General features: G+C 48.0%; 1 protein-coding gene across 2 annotated transcripts in view; it reads left to right on the top strand.

The window, feature by feature from the left end:
- The window catches only part of LOC139057173 (sushi, von Willebrand factor type A, EGF and pentraxin domain-containing protein 1-like), a 173,680-nt gene that overhangs the window by 103,906 nt on the left and 46,798 nt on the right, over window positions 1–22,976 (top strand). For both annotated transcript variants that reach the window (XM_070534968.1, XM_070534967.1), the window contains exons 20-25: window positions 5,092–5,374; window positions 12,119–12,383; window positions 13,218–13,422; window positions 19,664–19,814; window positions 19,922–19,978; window positions 22,392–22,526. In XM_070534968.1, the coding sequence (XP_070391069.1) occupies window positions 5,092–5,374; window positions 12,119–12,383; window positions 13,218–13,422; window positions 19,664–19,814; window positions 19,922–19,978; window positions 22,392–22,526 (1,096 nt within the window). The remainder of the gene's footprint in view (window positions 1–5,091; window positions 5,375–12,118; window positions 12,384–13,217; window positions 13,423–19,663; window positions 19,815–19,921; window positions 19,979–22,391; window positions 22,527–22,976) is intronic.

The raw sequence follows: 22,976 nt of genomic DNA, 5'->3' as shown, positions 1-22,976 counted from the left end.
TGTACAGGCGGACGCACGCGCGAACCACACAATACATCTTCTCAGACGGGAGGCAGTAAAGATAATCCACATGCTCCGACGAGTCAGTAAACGCCGCACGGGTTTGAATGAGCGTGATCTGCTCCGGCTCACGGAGGCTTGCTTAGTCAGCCGGTTGACATAGCGTCTTCCCTTTCACAGGCTCGCTCAAGGACAGACGGTGCATGTGAACACCGTCTGGCTGTCGAGATCGCGCTAGGGTTTGCTCATTTCACCTCAACAGAATGCCTTGTACCCTTCGGCGCAAACAACACCCTCGTCGAGCATCTGGAGGCACAGTGGGTCAGCCAACAATGGCTGCTGCTGACTCCCGCCGGCGTCCACCTCCTAGGTAGGCTGGGATACCCCGTCCCAGACCCCCTACAAGGGAATGCACAGCGTACTGTCATCACATGCATTTCAAACGTTCTGGTTTTTCTGCCCAAATTCAAGCACATGCACACCGAGCACGCCGGACGCCAATGTCGTGCACGACTCATCTCCTCACACATATATTGGGCGCTCAGCCGGAGAACACAACCGTATTATACTGACGCAGCACCATCCCTTCGCAGCGTTTACCTGAACGGCACAGCCACAGCCTACATCACACAGCAGGCTCTAATCACAGACTCCTTTTGCGCACACAGACACCCGACACACGAGCATGAAATGTCTGTTTCTAGCTTCTAGCACACCAGCGTTGTGACAGAAATTGCTCGTGGTCATCGAGTGAGATATGTTTATATTTGTCTGAGCGGGCGTGACACCATGTTATCAGAGGCGTATTTTCCAGTGTGTGGGCACGTACGATGGGAAGGCATGCACCTCCCCCCTCCCCACGCACACACACTTGTCAGAGTGGGCACTGTTGGCTGCGCACTGATAAATTCAACAAAACAGCTGATGCCAAGTTTTTTCAGAATTGCGCCCACATAGGTACGATTTCTTTATTACATATCCCCTGCTCGGGCAGCTAGGATTGCCTTTGGGTGCCGCCGCCACGTGCTGTAGCAGATGACGCTCGGTCGGTCGCACTAGGAAGGGTTGCCGTACTTTGCGGTGCGAGATGCCTACGGGACGCGCCTTGCAAGCCTGGATTGCTAAGAAAGCTGTCACTGGGCAGTCCTAAACAACTTTAATCTACCATCCCTTGCATCATTCCGTGTTTGTTGGGGCCGTCTAACCTAACCACCTAGTTAAGTGTGTTCTTCTCTCCTTGAAGTCGACCAAAGTCTCTTCAAGGTGATTATCGGCGTTGATGAAGCAGGAGGCAGGTTGGAGGTAACAAAACTTGAAGGTATATAGCAACGAAAATATTTACGCAGTCCAATGCAGAGTTAGCAAAAGAACACTGATGCAAAACAAACAAGTAAACAGCGCCTTACTCTTCTACTTTCTCTTAAGTTAGAGCCTAGCACAACTGTCACTACATACGACCAACCGAGTCTCACTGTTCTACCACTAAGTGGTTACGGCCCAGACTAGTGTTGCAACGTACGGAGTCTTACTGGTCTATCAGGTTTAGTGATTACTGCGTAGACTGAGGAACAAGCACCTCGTCTCGATTGTTATAGGTGAAAGAGACAAAGAAAAAGAGCGGTAGGACCATTAGCCCATCCACGAGAAGCAGTTGCCAATGAGAGTTGAAAGCCTGCTTAAGCCACAACCCAAAGGGCTGGCCTTACTCTCAAAAGACTTCGTCTCCTCCTCCTATTTCCACGTGGTCAGTGACGGCCTCAGCAAACAGGCCAGGCACGCACGATTTATTGAGGCCATCTCGAACCTCAGTGGCGTTTCTAGCCAGTAGGGGGCTCAGGCACTGGTGTCCCAACACCGCGTATCGCAGTCTCCTTCAATGTTTTTCCTCGTGGAAAAATAATAACCGTTGGCGGCATCCGGACTCAATGTTCTTAAGACGACGCTCTCCGAACGCGATCTCCGCATGCGCACCATGCCTCTCTTTACAGTGAGCACTGCAAGTTGTAACTCGACAACACGTGGGCTCATCTCAGCGCTCAAAACAAGATACACGTGGTTGCCGCCCGGATGCGTAGGGGCGTGGACCCCCGCTCCGTACGTGCAACACGTGGTCAACATTGCTAGGTCCCTCTAAACCTCGGCGGCCTCACCTCATTCTTTGCGCTGTGCCAACCTTTATCGCCTAGCTTCATACACCCGCATCGTGCACCTTGAAAGTGAGAGAATATACCCTCATGAATAAAAATGCTCTTCACAACCTACCTGAGGAGATTTATTCTGAAGGCGCTAACTGAGTGGCGATGGGGGTAGAGCTAATCAAAGCTCGTTCTTGTGCTGAAGCCCTGGCCCATATTCTATTGTTCGTAGCACCAAAGCACACATACTGCAGTACACGTAAGCAACTGATATTAGGCACCGTGGTGACGTCGTACATTAATTTACTCTAAAGAAGAAACTAGATCACGCAGAACATATTAAAACACACAACTTTTGCTTGCTGACTCGAACACATTTGTGCATGAGGAAAACCGTATACAACGTGGGTTGTTCTGGCGACTTTTTCATCATGGGTTACTAGCAAATGGTGACGCAACAGAGTTCATTTGTGAGTTCGTGCAATGTATTGACTACTTACAGCTTTTAATTTCTTAAAGCTTCGGGGAACAAGGTACAGCAGCAGTAGTAAACCATCGCTACACAGAGGTGCTGAAAAACTATAATGGTGGCAGTTTATTAGGGATCAGCGCAACATGTTCCCGTTTGTAAATGTGACTTAACTAGCAATTTTCTCATAAAGTGATTCCTAGTCTGAACCGATATATAAGGCACCGTGAGTACCAGAGAGGGTACAGTGCACTGGCTTACGCCGATCATAACAATGAGCCCCGTCATCGAGGTAGCACCAACAGACAAGATCGGTTGCACGAGCCCTCTATACAGTGAAGAGGGTGAAATAACAGAGCATGAAGTCAGTTTAAGCGCATTTGCAATTACAGACGATGTAAAACGCAGTCATTCATTAATAAACGACAAGCAGTTTCCGACTGCAATCGCAGGTGAGGCACCTACTGCAAGCTTGCAGCTTATTTGTATCAAAGCAACAGTGCAATGTTTACTTCAATGAACAATGCATTTGACATGGTACGACCGAAACAAATGTGCGAGCAATTTTTGTTTTGTTTCCCTATAAAGCGCGCGCTGGAACACGCATGCACGCGTGCGCATAACGCTGTAACATGCATGAACAAAACGACACATAATAGGGCGAATTCAGTCTGGTTCATCATTATAGCCATCGCGTCTTGTTGAATTCCCTCCCTTTGGTTGTTTCGTGTTACGTTAACTCTAAACAAGCGGAATCCTCGTGCAAAATTACAGATGGCAAAAACCAGCAGGGCAGACGAGCCCGACCCCCAATAATTGTCGTCGTTAACGTTTTAATTAAAAAGCAGCTAGAAGTCCGACGCTACTAACGAAAAGTCAAGAATTTCACTTCCCGTAAAATGTGTAATCCGAACAGGAGACGCACAAAGAGGCTTCGAGCACAACAATAGTGTGAAGCGCAGATCACACCAACGTGTAGTAGTGAGCCGCCGGCGAAAACCATGGCGAAAACGCGCAATACAGCCTGTTTCGCGAAGAACTGATGCAAGACACACGGTAGACAACATAAGCGAAGCTAGATGAAACCACTGAATACCTAATGAATGTACAGAACAGCTGAGTACGGAGAGGGGGGCACACAACTTGCATAACGTGCCGAACTGAATCCATGATCATTGCATGCGCCAGTGGTCGTTTTTTTTTTTATTCCTGCCCCTTCCTCCAATATTGCCAGCACTGAACGAGGTGCCTGTCTACTTCACTACCGCCGACGCTAATAATGTAATTGCAGTGCAATGGCGCAGTGTGCCACCGGCGTTTCGCTTCTGCTGTCAGCCCCTGCTGCTCGAGCATGGAAGAATGATTTAGAGTAGGGTAGCTCGATGCCAGGAAGGTGGGCATCGAGGTACCCTATTGTTTCGAAGTGTCATGTGCGAGCCCTGGGATGAAACAATATGTTACCCTTGATTGTTCATAAAGTCAAGCTCCGGTGGTGCCAACCTATCTTGCTTTGGGAGGTCGTTTTGTCCATGGCTTCTTTTGTTCGTTAGCACTGATGGTCACCGTACTTTTACCGTGCGGTTTGGCATTTCGTGCACTCTGAGACAAAACATCTACAAACGTTCCTGAGTCACTTATTCTGAATGCGCTTACCAAAATAGAGTCTGTGACACCAGTAGTGTCCTGTTACCGCAGATAAATATATACTCGTATATTTCAGGCACCTGGGTTTTTTATGCAACATCTATTTTCATTGTTTCATTGGACCAAGACGTCTATACCCGTTTATAGTCGTTTTGAGACGTTTTTAAGAGGTCCTGCATTTGGCGGGTACCATGCCTCGCTGTCATACAATCGTGGTTGTGCCATCGTCGTCATCACGTCACCGTCGTTATATACCCCTAGTCGCCATCCTATTACCGTCAGGTCATCGTCATCATTTAGGAATCGTCATCTAACTGTCGTCATACAGCCTTTGTCGCTTTCTCGACGTCATTGTTTCTTCGCAATTCCATTGTTTTCACAGTGTCGGAGTCATGCTCATGCGTTGCCTTGGCAAGCGAGTCTCATTACAAAGCAGCATGATACCAGAGTATGTCGCATACAGTCGAAGCAGCGGAAGCTTCACAATGACCTCTATTGATGCTAAATAATTGCTACTTCAAAAATACCGCGTGTCGCTACATTGCAGGAATAATTATTGCAGTACCATCGGCAGTCATCGTCAGATTATTTCTGTCGTATTTTTTTCAGCACTGCAAGTTGATTTTTGGACGGAGTATTCGACCTTCATTTACCGCAAAAAATGAGGGCTCGAAAACGTCCTGTGAGTGGTCATTTATTTCCTTAGCGGTTTTAAAATGGTGGTACCTTGTCGAAACCGAGAGCTGTATTTGATGGCATTCTAGATCGACCAACACTAACGCCGACCTGTGCTGGGTCACTGTTTTGAGACGAATCCTCACAGAGGCGGACGATGAATCGCAGGGCTTCCGCTGCTGCTGTCCGAAGGGCTTCACGGGCGAAAGGTGCGAACTCGTGCAGCGCGCCTGCTCGCCCAACCCGTGCGCCAACAGCGGGACGTGCGTCGTCACCGGGGCCGACTCGTTCGAGTGCGCCTGCGCGCCAGGCTACGAGGGCGACCTGTGCGACCGAGACGTGGACGAGTGTGCCTCGCAGCCGTGCCTCAACGGCGGCACCTGCACGGACGGCCGCCACTCGTTCACCTGCCACTGCAGCGGGCTCTACGAGGGCGCCACGTGCGCTGCCGGTGAGGGCGTCTTTCGCTCCTTTTTCCAAGCGTGAAGAAGTCACAGGTGACGACCACTAGTCTTCCTCACTCAGTTAATACACTGGCAAATATTGGTCGGCTGAAACAAGACAAATAGTACGAAACGTAAATTACGGTCAAAACGCGCATACGTATAGGCAACCGCAGCGCAGAGCGGAAACGCCGCGGCGAACACCACCTAAACATGTCGAACGGCCGGGGGTCCTCCTCCGTTCCATTGCACTGGCGAAGCGATATTTTCTCAAGGTTCGTTTAAAGTGCGTTAAGGTGCGGATTAAGGTGTGTTAGGGAGGACTATGGTGGATTAAAGTGAATGAAGATGGATTAGGGTGATTAGGTGCATTAAGGAAGATTAGGATGGATTAAGGTATATGTAGGTGGATTAGGGTGGATGAAGGTTGATAAAGGTGCATTAAGGAGGGTTGTGGTGGGCTATGGTGTATTGAAGTGAATGAAGGAGGATTAGGGTTGATTAAAGAGGATTAAGGTGCATTAATTGGGATTAGGCGAATCAAAGTTGATGAAGGTGGATTAAGTGAATGAAGGACGATTAGGGTGGATGAATGAGAATTAAGGTGCATTAAGGAGGATTAGGGTGGATTATATTAAGGTCGATGAAGGCGAATTAAGCTGGATTAAGGTACATTAAGGTGGATAAGGCCGATTAAGGTGCACGGCGGATTAGTATGGATTAACGTTTATTACCATAGACTTAACAACCTTAATCCTCCTTAATCCAACCTACTTAATCCACCCTACTTAATCCACCCTAATCCACCCAGGTCGGCCCGTGCACAATGAATGACGGCATTGGTGGCGGGTGAGAGAGACCACTCCAGGATAACTTCTTGGGAGCACGATGAAATCACAATAAATTCGACAGCGTATACAACGTCTTCGATGAGAACACGAGCGGTGCACGCCGCTATCAGGTGAATACGCCGTGCTCTTGCTGTGCGGCGGGAGAATCCTGCAAGGGACGTCGTGACCTTTCGAAGGAAGCGACAAAGCTTTGCGTCCATAACTGATGCAGCGGCTCCCGTGTCCATGAGGGCATATGTGCGCACACCGTCAACTAACACGTCTATCACATTGGTCGGACTACGTTGAGGACATTCGCGTTTCGACGGCGTCGCAGCCCTTGCCTCATGGACTGCGACAATTAGTTTTCCTCTTCCCAAGCTACGGGACGAGGCCGCATCGGTGATGGGGAGCGTCGGCGTGGAGAAGGTGAGCGGCGTATGTTGGCAGACCGGCGGAATGGTGGTGACGCAGCCCGATGTTCGTCGTCGTAATATGGGCACAGTGAACCCACCATACGACTTGGCGCATATGGTGTAGCGCTAGGCGACTGCACGCGACTACAGTGGTGTGCGACGCAGCCTGCGTAGCCGCACGCAAAACATATCGGTAGATTGATTGTCTGCTGTACACCACCGAGTCGCTGCGGCAAGTCCCATCCATGTGGGAGGACGCGTTGGACGGGGCGGCTGCTGACGTGATTGCATGGCAGGCTGTTGTCGGGGCATAGCTAGGACTTCGGCGTACGTGAGAGGTCCCCGTTGAAGGAGTTGTTGGGGTTGTGTGACGACTTCCGCGTAGCTGAGTGACACAGCCATCGGATTCTGTTGGGGCCTGGCCGTGACTTCGGCGTAGCTGTGAGGCGTAGCCGCAGGAACGTGCTGGTGGTTTTCAGGCAAAACCTCGTTTATTTCTTGCGCTATGGCACGGCGAAGCGGAGGCGCAAAACTCGGCGTTGGCGCGTGTACCGACTACGACTCTGCGAAATCCATCAATGAGAGTTGCCGGGCAACTTCCTCGCGGACGAACGCTTTCATTTCTGCGAGCAAAGCTGCCTGGTCGGACATGGCAGCCGAACCAGGGCCGCTATTTTGTAGCGATGCCTTACGCCTTATTCTATGCTATTCTTATCATCCACCACACACGGCCGCCTGATCGCGTTGACTATGTGGGCAGACCGTCGCTCTGATCAGTGGCCAAGCGCGAAAAGCCTGAAAAAGCATAGAATCGGAAAAGGCATTTTTGGCCAGCAACATGTTAAAGGCGTCCTGTTCTATACCCTTCGGGATGTTTTGGATTCGATCAGACTTCGCCATGGTCGAATTGACTTTCCGGCATAGGTCCAGGACATCTTCAATGTAACTAGTGAATGTTTCACCTGGCAGTTGTGCTCGTTTTCGCATACGCTGCTCGGCACGCATCTTGCGAACAGCAGGGCGACCAAATAAATCGGCTAGGGAAGTCTTAAATTCGGACCATGTCTGAAACTCTGCTTCATGACCACAGGCTGGCCACACCAAGGAGGTAGAACAGAACATGGCTCAGTTTGGCCGCTTCGTCCCACTTGTTACGGGCGCTTACCCTGTCGTACGCCGTGAGCCATTCGTCAACGTCAGTGTCGTACACTCCAGTGTAGATAGGAGGGCCGTGGTGACGAGGCATCCCGGGACACGCAGTGGGTGGGGGAGGAGGCGTTTGCTGGGAGGCGTCGTGGGGCATGGTAGATGGTAGGGTACGGGACCGGAGTTCCAGGATGATTGTCTAGAGGTAACCCCGCACCTCCACCAATTCTAAAAGTGGTTATTTCGTACAGATCGAAGCAGCGCAACGTCAACGCTCAGGCCTGTGACAGCTTCCAAACACGAGAGTCGTTGCCTAGCAAGAGCGCTCGTCCCACTAGCGTCTCTCTTTGTCGTCACATTATATATATATATATATATATATATATATATATATATATATATATATATATATATATATATATATATATATATATATATATATATATATATATATATGGTTACGGTATCCGCGAAGACCGGCAGTGACGTGAAATATGGCCGATACGGCCACAAGTGAAGCATAGAGGCTTTTCGTCTGGAGTGCGTGCGCCATTCGGCCGGATTGGGATACCGCCTTGGGGCATTCAGGCTGCGGGTGCGTATGACAGTGCTGGACGGAGTGTAGTCAGGTCGATTAGCTGAGCAGACGTTGGTCAAGCCAATATTGGCCAATTCCTGGCGCACGACGGACTGTATCAGTGATACGGTCGCCTGACAATTGTCGGGGCCATGGGTTGGGGTTGTGACAGGAGATGCGGCTTTTATTTCACGTCAGATGATATGTAGGACGTCATCAGAGCGATCGGGCGTCGGCGGACTGCGGAGGTCTTCGCAGGTGGACGTAGCAGCCGTGTCAGGAAGGCTGGGAAATGGCTGGGCAATGCGGCGACTCTTGGCGTCTTCAAACCGCCGGCATTCGGTAATAATGGCTTGCACAGTGGAAGAATTCTTGAAAACAAGGAGGTGGAAGGCATCATCTGCTATGCCCTTAATGACGTGTGCAACCTATCAGGTTCGCACTTCTTAGGATCCACTTTGCGGCAAAGAGCGAGCACGTCCTGGATGTGCGTGAGGTAGGATTCAGTGCACGTCTGGACACGCGAAGCGAGGTCCTTTTGGGCGGCGCCCTGACGTCCAACAGGCTTGCCAAACAAATCTTTCAGCTTCTGTTTACAAATGTCCCAGCTGGTAAGTTCCTCCTCGTGGGTCTGAAACCAGAGGCGTGCCGTGCCCGCGAGGTAAAATATCAAATTAGCGAGCATGATGGTCTGATCGCAGTGGTTGCTGGAGATCACCCGCTCATATAGTTGAAGCCAGTCTTCAACATCAGTGTCTTTGGTGCCAGAAAAGGTTCTTGGGTCGCGGGGTTGTGCTAGAATGACGGTGGGCGTGGGTGCCGACAGGCCCGAAGCATCCTCGCCTTGTGCTGGCATAGTAGATGCAGCCAAGGAGCGCCCGCTGCGTAAATCCGTCTTGATAATGGTCCCGCAACCTCCACCAAAAATGTTACGGGGTTAAAAACAGTCAGACGTATATTTACAGGATATTTACTATAATCGTAGCGGCTGATCCGACCAAGCTGACATCTTCTTCGTCAGCGTGTCACAATATATATATATATATATATATATATATATATATATATATATATATATATATATATATATATATATATATATATATATATATATATATATATATATATATATATATATATTGATACGAAGAGCTGCGAGAAAATGGTTTTATTTACAGGAGATGGACTATGATCGTAGCGTGATCATAGCACAGCCCGGCCTCTCGCACTCCTCGTTCCCTTCGTCTTCTCTTCTTTCTTCTTGTCCGTGGCTTTCGTATCCGTTACATTTCGCCGCAAGCAGACGAAGCCCGTGGGGCGAGTCAGGATGGACAAGCAGGGTAGAAAGGTTTCAGGCGAGCAATATGAGTCAGCTGAATTCTGCTTGATCGCCGACCATTGCACAGGAGGCGAGCTATGGCGTAAGTGAGTTCGCTCAGGCGGTCCACAACTACAAATGGGCCTGAATATTGTGACAAGAACTTTTGGCACAATCCACGCTTGCGTTGCGGTGTCCAAAGGAGGACCAAGTCACCTTTTTCCAACGATACGTGTACGTGACGGTCGTCGTATCGCTCTTTCGAAAGACTTTGCGAGGCCAGAGTACGAAGACGAGCTATTCGACGGGCTTCTTCAGTGAGACACGAAGTCTTCGATAAAGAATCGCCACTGGGCAGAAAGAAGGGTAAGTAAGCGTCCAGAGAGCTTCGCGGTAAAGTTTTGTTAGCGGCTCAATGTAGGCCGTGCAGGTTTCGCCTGGTACTTGCGCACGTTGCAGTAGCGTCTGTTCTGCCCTTTTCCTTTTCGTCGCGGAGTCGCCGAATCGCTCTTTGATTTCCGAAACAAATCTTCCCCATGTTGTGAACGTTTCCTCGTGATTGTCGAACCACAGCAACGCAGTATCCGTTAGAAAGAACACGACGTTCGAAAGCTGAGAAACGCTGTTCCACTTGTTGGCGGCACTCACCCGGTGATACTGGATGAGTCATTCCTCGACGTCTTCGTCCGATCTTCCGGCGAAGGGACGCGCACCTCTCAGTTGTAGAACGGAACTCGTCGGCGCAGCAGTTGGAATGGGCCGTTTGTTCGCCTGCGTCGTGGGACATATTCAAATCTGGTAGATTCGGTGGGAGTCCAGCAAGGCGACGGCTCCGTCGAAGAACTTGTGGTTCAGCCTCCGTCTTCGGGTGTCGATTACCCCGCACCTCCACCACAACTGTTACGAAGAGTTGCGAAGAAATGGTTTTATTTACAGGAGATGGACGATGATCGTAGCGTGATCGTAGCGCAGCTCGGCCTTTCACACTCCTCGTTCTCTTCGTCTTCTCTTCTTTCTTCTTGTCCGTGCCTTTCGTATCCGTTACACTATATATAATATGCGTGGAACTGCGCCTGCGAGAACTAGCTTTCGTAGCCCTTTGCTGGAGCTGAGCGAGGTAACGAAGGAACCGAAAAGAAAGAAACGCGCCATGTAATTAAATGTTCTCATTAGGAGGGAGCTTTGCACCGGGGCCAACTAGGGTGCGACCATTTCAAACGAACATGCTTGAAAGGCGCAAATTGGAAAATTACGCGCTGAACCATTTAAGGCTGTTGCATTAAGGAGAAAAAGTGGCCGACTTTAGGAAACGGAGTTTTGATTTGTGGCCTCAGTCTTTTACAAAAATTGGCCAAGATGGGGAAGTTAAGGAAACGCACAAACACAGACACAACGTTTCTATATCCGTAACTGCACCGAAAACAGATATATCAGTTACCTAATCTGCATCTATTAAAGCATTTACAGTGGTCAAATATGATACATACGCTTCGCGCTAGCGTGAAATTCTTACAATGCTTATTGCAACAGTCGTAATCACGAAGCTTCGTAGAAACATTGTTCCTTGTGTCGCTGCTTTGCAAGACTTGAAGCGCGTTGCGCGAGCACAAGCGGACACACATGAATCGCCGTGACTCGATCGCCATCGATAATTAATGGACGACGTTATTCGTCAGTAGTAAAGAACAAGGTAACGTTAGCGATGCGGATAAACAGTACATCGTGCACGCACTGCGCACGTCACTGCGTGAGCCATGTCTAAACTTTTCGTAGATAGCTCCAATTACGTAAATTACAAATACCCTATAAGGACGCCATATGTCGGTGGCTATGACGAGCTCGGCTTCGATATATTCGGACCAATGATCATCACTGAGCTACACCGAGGAGACGCTTAATTGATCCAGTGAGAGCATTTTGTGTTTTTAGTTACTGCCAGCGAGGAGTCGGATGTTTATATTCTGTTTTATGACGCGTCCTTCTTCGCTCTTCGAGAGAGAGGACACAGCGCATGTCTTTATCCAAGTGCCGCTATTTCCGGGCGTCAGTCATCAAGCTCAGCTCTTCCCCAAGCATTTATTTACGGCTTCCACTTTTGAGGTCACTGACATCGCGACTCGTGGTGTCTGAATGCGAGGGCCCCTTAAAACATAGGCGGCATCGTGGATGTCCCATGACAACGCGCATACACAAAACACGATCTCGATTGCACTAGGTACTGCTGTGGATAATACGAGGTTTGAAGGCCATGTTCTATGCACTGTACTAAGATGGAATATATAGGCACCTTGAAGGGACGAGTGCTATAAAGAATGTTTTTATCGTTCTGCCTGCAAATGTAGAAATGTCGTTGGCGACGGAACACTACCACACGTGACGTGGAAAAAACGCAATGCAATTTGCGACTCCTGTATTTGTTTACGTTCTGAGATCAACATTAGTCCATTGTTTTTTTTTTCGTCCAGTACGTTCGTCGCAGTTCTCTCTACACTTCCCGAACGCATCCGTGCTGAACTTCGCCAAGCTTCCGGTGAATCGTGCCCTGCGCGCTCTCACGCTGTCCTTCTACCTGAAGACCTCGCAGACCAAGGAGCGAGGCACCGTGGTCTCCTACGCATTCGTTGACCCGCGCACCAAGACTCTACACGACAACGCGCTCACCATCTCGGACCCCAACAAGCTGCTGCTCTACGTGTTCGGCGAAAGCTACGACACGCAAGCCGTGGCCAAGTGAGCAGCGCATCTCTAGAGGGCGACCTCATTCTCAGCAGCACAAAAAAAGAAGTGTGCTGCGTGACGCCTTCCGAAGATGAACTAAAATTTGTGTTAAATGTTATACATTCATCGCGCTGTCTTCTAGGCGCCAGACAGGACACGCTAAGGAAAAGACGCTCTCTGCTTGGTGGCTAAGACACCAAGATGAGTCTGTGTCAACTATATATCCCAAATTTCAGTTCTTCCTTATTCTATTACTTGTACTACATCTGCTATCTTTAGCGTCGTTCTGCGTCCACTTCTTGTGTTCCGCGTGGCGCCAAAGACATCTGGAGGTATACGCAACAATGAGACGAAACGAAAAAGACATTTCTAACGCCCCCGTAAGCCTAAACTTACGTTTTACCTTGTACCTATGTGGGCAGCCTCTTGAAATAACGGCACATTCGACTCGGGGTTTATGAGCGCTGTCGGAACGCTCTGATAATCGTATAATAAGTCAGTGACTCTGTGTAACACACAGGAAGCACTTTTGTAGCGTTATTCCCGCTTTGCTAATGCTATAGGGCGTCACTACTTCCTTAAGCGGCCTTCGAAGCTGCGCAATGGTAATCGAAAGCGAGCAGTCGAATGTGCCATAACCATGGGCTAGTTCACGTGACATAGCACCGCCCAAGAAGTACCACCAGTCATGAGGGCGCCAGACAGCGGTGCTCCGCAGGGCTGCCGTGTCGCCCTATCCGCGAGCGTTCCGCTTACGTAACGTTAAATGTTGTCACTGGTTTTCTACGACCAGTAGTAGGACCAAGCTCTTCGTGGCACTCACCGCTTGCGTTGCGCTCTCCGCAGCGACGGCCAGTGGCATCACTGCGCGGTCACGTGGGACAGCGCAGACGGTCAGTGGGTCTTCTACTGGGACCAGCGGGTGACGGCACAGGACACCAGGGCGGCCGGCGAGTATCTCTTCGCCGGTGTGCTGGTCCTGGGTCAGGACCAAGATGACCTTGGCGGGAACTTCAACGGCATCGAGGCCTACTCAGGATACGTGGCAGAGGTTTGCACGTCGTCTGCACTAGACATTAGAGAATGTCAGTTCCGCACATAGCGCGAAAAACAGGGTCGAGTCATCGCCACGCCCCATTTTTTCTGTCATCCTGTCTTTTTGCGCTGTCTCCTTCTCCGCTGAGAACAGTAAAGGACAGGGTGTACTTGAGGAGCAGACGAGGTCATCCATGGGTGCAAGATGATTCACTGTCGGGTGCGATTCCGCGTGCAAATCTTAAGGGGACTGGACGAGTGTAGATAGACCACTCAATGAGCGCGCCGCACCTATTCTCACACGTTGCGCATTGTGAACAATATTAACGCCCCTGGGAAATATGTACGGCTTCTCTGTTGATTGGCTGAAGATTATAACCGTCGGGCAACCATGGCGCTCGCTAAAATATCCATTATGGCAGGCGTGCCAGTGACTAACAGGAGCAAGGGGATGGCGATTCGGTTTAGTTGGCCAGTGTTCATGTTGCATATTTTTGAAGCGCGATGTCGTATACGGGAGGCCAGAACACGTAAAGAACGGGCAAGCGCAACCTCGAACAAGCCCCGAAAAAGATAGTATACACAAAACATCCCTCGGCGAGGCATGGAGAGCGCTTCCTTAGCTTTGTACGTAGGAGACACCGTTCTCATGGACGTGGAAACAATTTCTCCAAATGACTCAAAATTTTCAGCTTCTTGCACGGTGAAAGAGCGGACATCTGCAGGGAGATGTTTGAAACGTGAAAGATGGTAGTACGAAAGTAGGCAAAGTGACATATTAAATGGACAAAACAATTCCTAGGCCTGTGTACGCTCTTTCTAGTCGCAGCTCAAGTACTTTCACAGGTGCCAGATGCCGGAAACTTTTGCAAGTTCACCACAGGTCAAGGAATCGCCAACGTTGTGAATATCTTTAGGGAATGTCCCCACAGATCAGGTCTGCGCAGCCGCCCCAACAGTTCCGAGGCCATGGCGTTGCTGTGACGCAAGTTCCTTGTATTTGGAATGGGTTATGTAATCGGCATACTTTTAATGAGCCTAACCAGCGTAGGAAAAAGACGGCAGCAAACTGGTCAAAGCTGAAACACTTCTCCTGCACCTACTTTACTTCTGCAGCCAGCACAGCCTATGGTGCTGCTTATTTTTATTATTATTGTTGGACCTTATCAAATAAAACTCTTCCAATCTGTTTTTATTCCAAACTCCTGACGACCTACATTACTTCTGCAGCCAGCATGGCCTATGGTGCTGCTTATTTTTATTATTATTATTGCACCGTATGAAATAAAACTCTTCCAATCTGTTTTTATTCCAAACTCCTGACGTGCAATTTACGTAACCGGCGACGCGAGCATCAGGGGGCTACCGGCAGCGTTGTTTCAACCAACCAATCAAACACTCTCCTCGTTTATAGGAGGTAACTTCTGTTTGGTTTCAAAACGATTAGCATAGCCTATCTTGACAGGTGACCCACCGTGGTTGCTTAGTGGCTTCTGCGTTGGGCTGCTAAGGTCAAGCTCGCGGTGTCAAATCCCGGCCGCGGCTGCTGCATTTAGATGGGGTCGAGATGCATAAACCGCCGTGTACCGTTCATTGGGTGCAGGTTATACACACCCAGGTGGTCGAGATTAATCCGTAGTCCTGCACTGTGGCGTGCTTCACAATCATATTGTCGTTTCAGCAGGTAAAGCCCCAGAATGTAATTTTTATTTATCTTGACACGTCTTTGTTATATAATTGGCTGGCAAGAGTAGAAGAGCACGCAGCTGTGGGGAAGATTACAGTAGGAATGAGCCAATGCAGTGAAAGTACAGATGACCGCAAGAGGAGGGTGCTGCCGGCGTCTGCGATTGGCCCGCTTCCCATTGCTTAGCTAGCGGTGGGTAGTCGACAATCACGTTGGCGTGCCACGCAAGGTTGAAAAATGCCACTAAAACAGATCCTCAGCGAGGTAAAGTTTGCATAGCAATGTCGTAAGCGTGCTGAAAGGGCTTTGCAATGTTATGCTGCCATGTGAAAGTTTTTATTATGGGCGAATAAGTTCCCCGGCCACTCCGAGTAGCCATGTATTACAGGATGATCGGTGGGCAGACATAATGATGTTGTTCCTGTCGGGACGGGGCAGTCTCCGGCTGTTCCAGAATAAAATTCAGTTTTGTTCGCCATAATAATACGTGCACGTCACTTTCACGTGGTGAGTTTTCGCAGCTTTGTGACGTCGCGATACAGACAGGCCAAATTGGTAGAGCACGCAAACGGTTGAGCAATAGCGGCGTGCTAATGGCAAAAGAAGATGTAGAATCTGAAATAATTATTTTTCTTTTGTTCGGTCTAATAATTTATAATCACTGTGCGCAGGTCCTATCAGATTAGTATTCGCGGTTTTTCCTACGTCGTGTGACAGACAGGCGAAATGGGGTTGACCAAAAATTATTTGACAAATCGTGGAGGACTGATTGTAGAAACGGAATAGAAAGAGTTTGGAATAGCTTTACATTTAGCGCCGCCTCCCATTCTGTATGATCCGTAATTTCTGTGTTTGTCTTTTGTGTATATGCCGCGCATGCCCGTGAGATGTGGTCTAAAGTTGGCGTGGCTCCGCACCATGGGCGTGTGTCCGCATATCTTTCGGGATGAATTTTATGGAGAATGTGCAGGTTGGTATATGCATACGTTTGCAGCTTTCTCCGTATAACCTGTTCTTCCTTACAGTTCCACTGCCAGATTTCGCACTGCGAGGCGCTCTTCCGCTGAGCGAAGACGCCGTCGTGCAAGCGTTGCCGAGCGAGCCCGCTGCTCAGCTTTTCGTTGTCGCGCCTGGCTACCTGCGTAGCGCATCGCTGCGGGGCCGGCACTCGCTTATCGAAAATCTTCGTGCTGCTGACCCGATATTGCGCAGGCACAATCCTCACAAACCAGCTTGGAAGGACCATGTACAGCTGTCGCTCCCGTATATATTACCGCTGTGTGTTCCACAATTGTGGAGCATATATTAACACGTTACCACGTTTCTATCATCTGCTAGCTCCTTTTACGCTAACCAGCGTGGCTTTGGGAAAGGTTATTCGGGGCGAAACACAGTTTTCCCTATTCCTACATGACCTGCATTCAAATCTACATGTTAACAATCCTACTGACACTTTTTTTCTCGATTTTCAAACAAGCGTTTGGTAAAATATGCCAATCGCGCCCGTTAATTAAAGTTTCACGACCTAACCATCAACCCTGATTCTGTAACTAGACCTTTGAATTTTTAAACGATTGCCAACAGCTTTTCATCACTGAATCGTTTTCGTCAATCATGTTCCATGTAACTTCTGGTATCCCGCAGGGCACGGTGTTAGAGCCTCCGCTTTTTCTCATATATATTAATCCCCTGCCTCCTAACATTCCCTCTACTATAAGACGGTTTGCCAAGGACTGTATATTATGGAGCCCAGTAACAAAAGCATCTGTCGCTGACGCTTTACTGCATCAACCCCTTTTAGCAGGCGCTTGGTGCAATAAATGGCTTATCCCGCTTAATGTCGACAAAACATCTCTCATATCGTTCCACCATCGCTGTAATAACACAGCGCTGACATTTATGGCTGCCCTATAACACTAACCAACTCTGTGAAATATCTTGGCAGTCACTTCGTACCTCGTATACACCTTACCTTTAGATCACGAATTGTACTAGCTAAGCACTTGGATACAGAAGCCGTAATCCCACCCTCGCACCCGTTCCCTTAAACACCACGTTACATGTCCCAAACAAGAGCATGCTAGCGCTGCCTTTAGTCCGCATGAAGCAAGCCTAACCAGCCAACTTGAATCAGTTCAGAACCACACGACTAGATTCGCCTTTTGTAACTACATCTATAACGCCATCAGAAATACACTAAAAAATCAACTAAGCCTTCCAATCCTAGCCTCTTTCCGTCAGGTAGCGCGTCTTTGTATTTATCATAAATTCGATGACGCGCTTCCAGCAGGCAACCATTTATCCACTCAGCTCATAGCATCCCCCGCCACAGCCATTCAAGTGCCGTTTATTCTCAGCGTGCTCATACAGAAACCTTTCAGGCATAGAGTTTCTCACTACATTACCTAGAGGGAAATCTGGCGCTGCTGCGCTGTGGTATGCATGAGAATGCCGGTATATTGTGGATTCGGATTGGCATCGTTCTCGTAGAGACAGGACAGCTTGAAGACGCGCTTGGCAAGTACCGTTCCCTCTGTCCCAATGATTCACTTTCTACTAAAACAGCACGTGAAAAGCTGTTTTAGCTTTATTATTACGCGAAAACATGTTTCATTTAACTATGAGAACTTGTTATTGTGTGTACGACTACATGTTACATAAAAAGTATCAGCGGGCCGCTAAAGTTGGAGGACAGACGACAAGGTTCGCGCTCGCTTTGAAACAGTTGGTCGTCTGTTCTTGCTTTTCTTCGCTTGGTCATGCATCGTGGGTGAGTAAAGATGTAATATGCGTGAATGGAAACATTTTATGAAGATTTTACTTTGAGAACGCGTTGTTTGCGTAGCCATATTTACGTTTTAGACGAAGCCTCTTACAACACCAGCCAACACGAGCCTCGCAGACACATATACCGTCATTCCCATGACGGCACGGTGGCCCCTTAATAAACTCCCGTAGACGATGGCGCCAGATTACCCTCTGGGTGTTATAGTGAGATACTCTATGCTTTCAGGCACTCATTACGCCTACATACAGCCCAGCCTACATACAGCCCAAGACTGAAACGACCTACCCAACTACATCGCTCTGACGACAGACCACATCCACTTTATAGCGGCCATCGAAGTGTATCATTCCTGAATAGTTTTTACCGGCACATCACTGCCCACCACTCATGTAATGCCTCGCCGGGGCCCTTGAGGTATATATTGAGGTATAATAAGTAAATAAATTAATTAATTAATTAATTGCATACTAGAGTTTTAAGCCAACTATTGATATCACGTTACGTGCTTTGTTTCCTATTTACCTTCTCTGTTAATTTATGAATGCACCACTACCAAGACTTATAGCTGTTCATGGGCACTTCAAGAACAAATGAATTGAATATAATTTGTACTATATGCGAATAACTGCAAAATTAATCCATAATGACATGAAAGTGACTACCTTATTTTAATCTATTTATTTATATTCCGTTAAGACACGGCAAGGTTGTCTACTGTTATCAAGGTGCCTGCCGATAGCGTTGGGGTAAACTGAGCAAGTTGGCGCAGGTTCATAATCAGGGAACATTGAACACTGCCCCTGCGGCAATCTATTGAACTTTGCTAAAATACACCAGCATAAATCAAATGGCAGCATTCTTTTGAACGCTGTTTCAGAAGGCTGTTTTAATTTCAACAACCTTGAATGAGCAACGTCGAGCTGATACGCCCTTCTAGTAGCATGTGTAATTACGGTACTAACTCATATTCCTGCTGCGTTATAGCCTGACCAAAACACTGTTGTAACTTATCAATGGACGTTGCTAACTGCAAGTTGTTGAAATTCAGGCAACCTCGTGAAATATATATATATATATATATATATATATATATATATATATATATATATATATATATATATGTGTGTGTGTGTGTGTGTGTCTGTGTGTGTGTGTGTGTGTGTGTGTGTGTGTGTGTGTGTGTGTGTGTGTGTGTGTGTGTGTGTGTGTGTGTGTGTGTGTGTGTGTGTGTGTGTGTGTGTGTTTGTGTTACTGTACTCTTATGAAGGCTGGTCGCCCCACTTTCAATTTTTGTTTTCATGCTGTCGATTCAGTTACGCTGTTGCACTGCGGTGAAATTCCACAGACAGCTGAAGGGGCAATATCTAAATTTTCCGGACATGCGTATTAAATTTTTCGACGCAATAGTTACCAGTAGTTGCTATAATGCAGACGGCTGTTGCGTCACTGTAACAATAAAAAAAAACTGCTTCAACGACCGTAACGCAATAGTAGTCAAGAGCTCTGAAGTGCAAGGGCATACAGTGCGTGCCTGCCTACATGTTTCGGATCGCTGCTGTCAAGCCCAGCTTCTCACCCATATTCGATGTACAATTAAGTATATATAGCACATTATTTTAATTCAACAGCACCAACAACTTGTTGAAAATGGGATGGCTTTACCTTTTTCTTCGACACCAAACGATTTCCGTCACCGATACAGACGTTATTGTTTTGGCGTTATGTGTCAAACCGTATTCGTTTGACTAAACAGCTTCTTTGGACGCGTATTTATTCCCGCAGCTCAACTTGTGGGATTACGCCATGTCTCCAGACGAGGTGAAGCAACTTTCCCTGACATGCGGTCTAGCGGGGAACGTCGTCTCCTGGCCCGAACTTCGCCAAGTCGCCACCAGTGGCCTGGTCACTGATGACTACGCGGAGCCGTGCAAAAGTCAGTGCTTGAAGATGCGCCTTTGTTTCGTGGTACAACTGTTACTTGACGTTGCTTCTCTACTTTGCCACTACGCATGAAACTAATCTCCTTCGCAATCCATCCAGCTACACCCAGCAGCATGGACGTTTCGTGCCACAGTGTCTCAAGCTCCTTGGAAAGCCGTAAGTTGATCACCGATGCACAGGAGTTTCACTGGGTGCTGAAGAAAAATTATTAACTTTAATTCAATAGCAATGCGTAAGCAATAATTTCCATATAATGAAAAAGGTTGACAATTTCAACTTAGAAACTTTTCTACGTTTTTCCATCGCAACAAATCGCAATTTCACGTTAAAGAGCCCCAGGTGGTCAAAATTTCAGGAGTCCCCCACTACGGCGTGCTTCATAATCAGAGCGTTGTCTTGGCACCTAAAACCTCATAATTAACGAATGCCAGTCAGCAAGCAGATACGATTGCATGGGTGCTCTTGACGCGAAAGCGTCAAATGGCGCATTGGGCGAAAAAGGCGGCGTCTCTCGTCTGTGGCAGCGAAACGGCACCTAAACGCGCATTGTCACTGGCTGCGACGCCACGTCATCAGCTGCGCCTTGACGGAGCAGAGCGGGGGCACTATACTGCCGCTGTAGCGCGCCAGGTGTTGCATGAAAGGAGAGGGCACCTCACATGCCCCCGCTCTCTTTCGCATTACTAGACAAGAAGAAGCTGGGGCCGTTACTCCGCACTGACTCATCCACTTCACGTCACTAAGAGGGTTCTCTCTTTTCAAGTGTGTCTCTGGATGTATGAGCCACCCGCCGCAGTTACTTAGTGACTATGGCATTCTGCTGCCGAAATCCAGAGTCCCCGCCACGGCACCGCTTTCTGATTGGGCGTAATGCAAGAAGGCGTATGTATAGTATAGTTCTCTTCGGTTAACACCAGAAGATCGAAATAAGTCAGAGCTTTTAGAGCCCGTGTGTTGCTTCTGGAACTACCGAACCTGTCGGTAATGATATACGTGGTTTTTCTCTTTTGTCAATTCTGTCCAGCGGTGGCAAAGAAGAAACCGTGGATATCGAACTATGGCGAAATGAAAGCTATTTCTCTTCTATGTGATTATTATAGCTACGCACCACCACTTTGCTCAGGACACTACAAGTGTTTGACGGCACGCCTGACGCGCAACTTTCCGTCAATAATGGCTAAATAATAGTTTTCTCTCCTCATAATGCCTGCAGCCACTGATTAATTTGTTTATGTTCTTATTGTTCAATATTTATTAAAGAACGCAACATGTCTGATTCTATACATGGTGTCCCGTGTAAATTTAGCCAGATTTCAAAAATATGCAGATGCCACGTAGCTGGACAGAACAAAGATAATGTTCTTTGCCGCCGCTTGGAGATACTCGGATTGTTTGTTTTTTCATACCGTCCAATTAGATAACTAGCCTTAATTAAATAATCAACTTCTCAATTTTTTTAATTATATGAAAAGTGTCAATGAGAAAAATGTAGGGCGACGTGACAAACGCCCGATACAGCTTTCTGCTGCTCAATATGCGCTGCACAAAAGTGTTTTTCTGAGCGTGAAAGAATCCCGCGAATACACGCAAAGTGCCTCGAGCGGCCGGTCGCGCGGCAATATTGCGTGCATATGCGGGCTTCTTTCACGCTCGGAAAGCACTTTTACGTAGCGCGTATTCGGCAACAGAAAGCTGTATCGGGAGTTTGTCATGTCGCTCTACAATTTCGTCATTGACACTTTTCACATAATTGTAATATTTGAGAAGTTGATTACTTAATTAAGGCTAATTAGGAAATTTGGCAAATGAAGACAATAATCTGAGTATATCCAAGCGACGGCAAACAACATTACCTTGGTTCTGTCCAGCTTCGTGGTATTCGCCCATTTTTAATGTTTGGCTAAAGTTACGCGGAACACCCTGAAGAAGGAATCATATTTAAATATTATCTGGTAATGAGGATTCAATTGAAAATCCACGAAGCCTATCTTGCAGTCATACCTCCAGCTGTACAGAATAAAAGTATACAACTCAGACGTATCCGTGACTGAAGGCGCCGAATCCCATGTGACGCTAGTCTACTCGCAGCACGCATCCTACGCATTATCCTCGCTAAACGATTGGGAGTAGAACACCAGGCCAGCAGCAGATTGTAAAGGTTTTCGTGTCACTTGCAGCGTTTTCTTCAGGAATTTAAATTATGTTTGTAAACCTTGCATTATATACCTTGTTCTTTCTAAGCAAATTATTTTCTTGCATTGCATTTCAGTTATGGTATCATTACGTAGTTCTAAGTAAAAGTAAAGTGAAGCGAAGGGTGAAGTTGGAGGGTGTGCTAAAGTGAAGCTTCGGCTTCATTTTAGCACACCCTCCAAATTTAAGGCAACGATAATGCGTTACCACGATTAAATGAGCAAGAAAAATAGTGTATCTCTCAGCCGAAATTGAAGCTTGGCCTTCGCGCCTACCTCGAACCTTAGAAAAATTGCAGAATGCAGAAGCTTTCTGGACCGCAGCGCTTATTCATTCGCTTATATGTTTTGGTCATCTGCGGTTCATCTGACTGCAGGCACGCGCTGTTCCCGAAGGGTGCCGCCGTGCAACACGTCCCCGTGCCAGAACGAGCAGCAGTGCATCGAGAACGACGACGGCTCTTCGGAATGTCGGTGCAGCGACTCGTACGAAGGCAGATATTGCCAGTATGGTAAGCTGGTTGCTCAGCGCAACGCTATACTACGTTAGGTTACTCACTTAACGTAGCCTAACCTAATCTAGTAACGTTGGCTTGTCCCTAAGTGCACTGACGCAGCCGCACAATATAGGCCAAGTTCAAGGCGGTATAAAAAGGATAGGCTTGTCGGTCCCTTTTACGTACATGTTCCCCTTGGCTAGCAGACCATTTCAGTTTACAGATGATCAACTGGGCTACATGAGCAAGGGCCGCCAGCGATGGCGCTCCTGTCACTATTGTGGTGTATGTTGGATAAGTGGATGTCACGTTAGCACGCACATGTTGTCCAACATGCACGCAAACACAGGGCCACCGTCGACGAGACACGGCATGGAGGTGCAATGGCAAACAACCCTTGGATTTTATCACACGCAAAACTATCTGGGGAAGCCAAGTCCCCTTGTCCAGACGTTGAATTCAGCG

This window comes from Dermacentor albipictus, chromosome 3 (genome assembly GCF_038994185.2).
Source record: "Dermacentor albipictus isolate Rhodes 1998 colony chromosome 3, USDA_Dalb.pri_finalv2, whole genome shotgun sequence".
Taxonomy (NCBI): domain Eukaryota; kingdom Metazoa; phylum Arthropoda; class Arachnida; order Ixodida; family Ixodidae; genus Dermacentor; species Dermacentor albipictus.
Note: the sequence above shows the minus strand (reverse complement) of the source record. Positions and strands in the feature narration are given on the sequence as shown.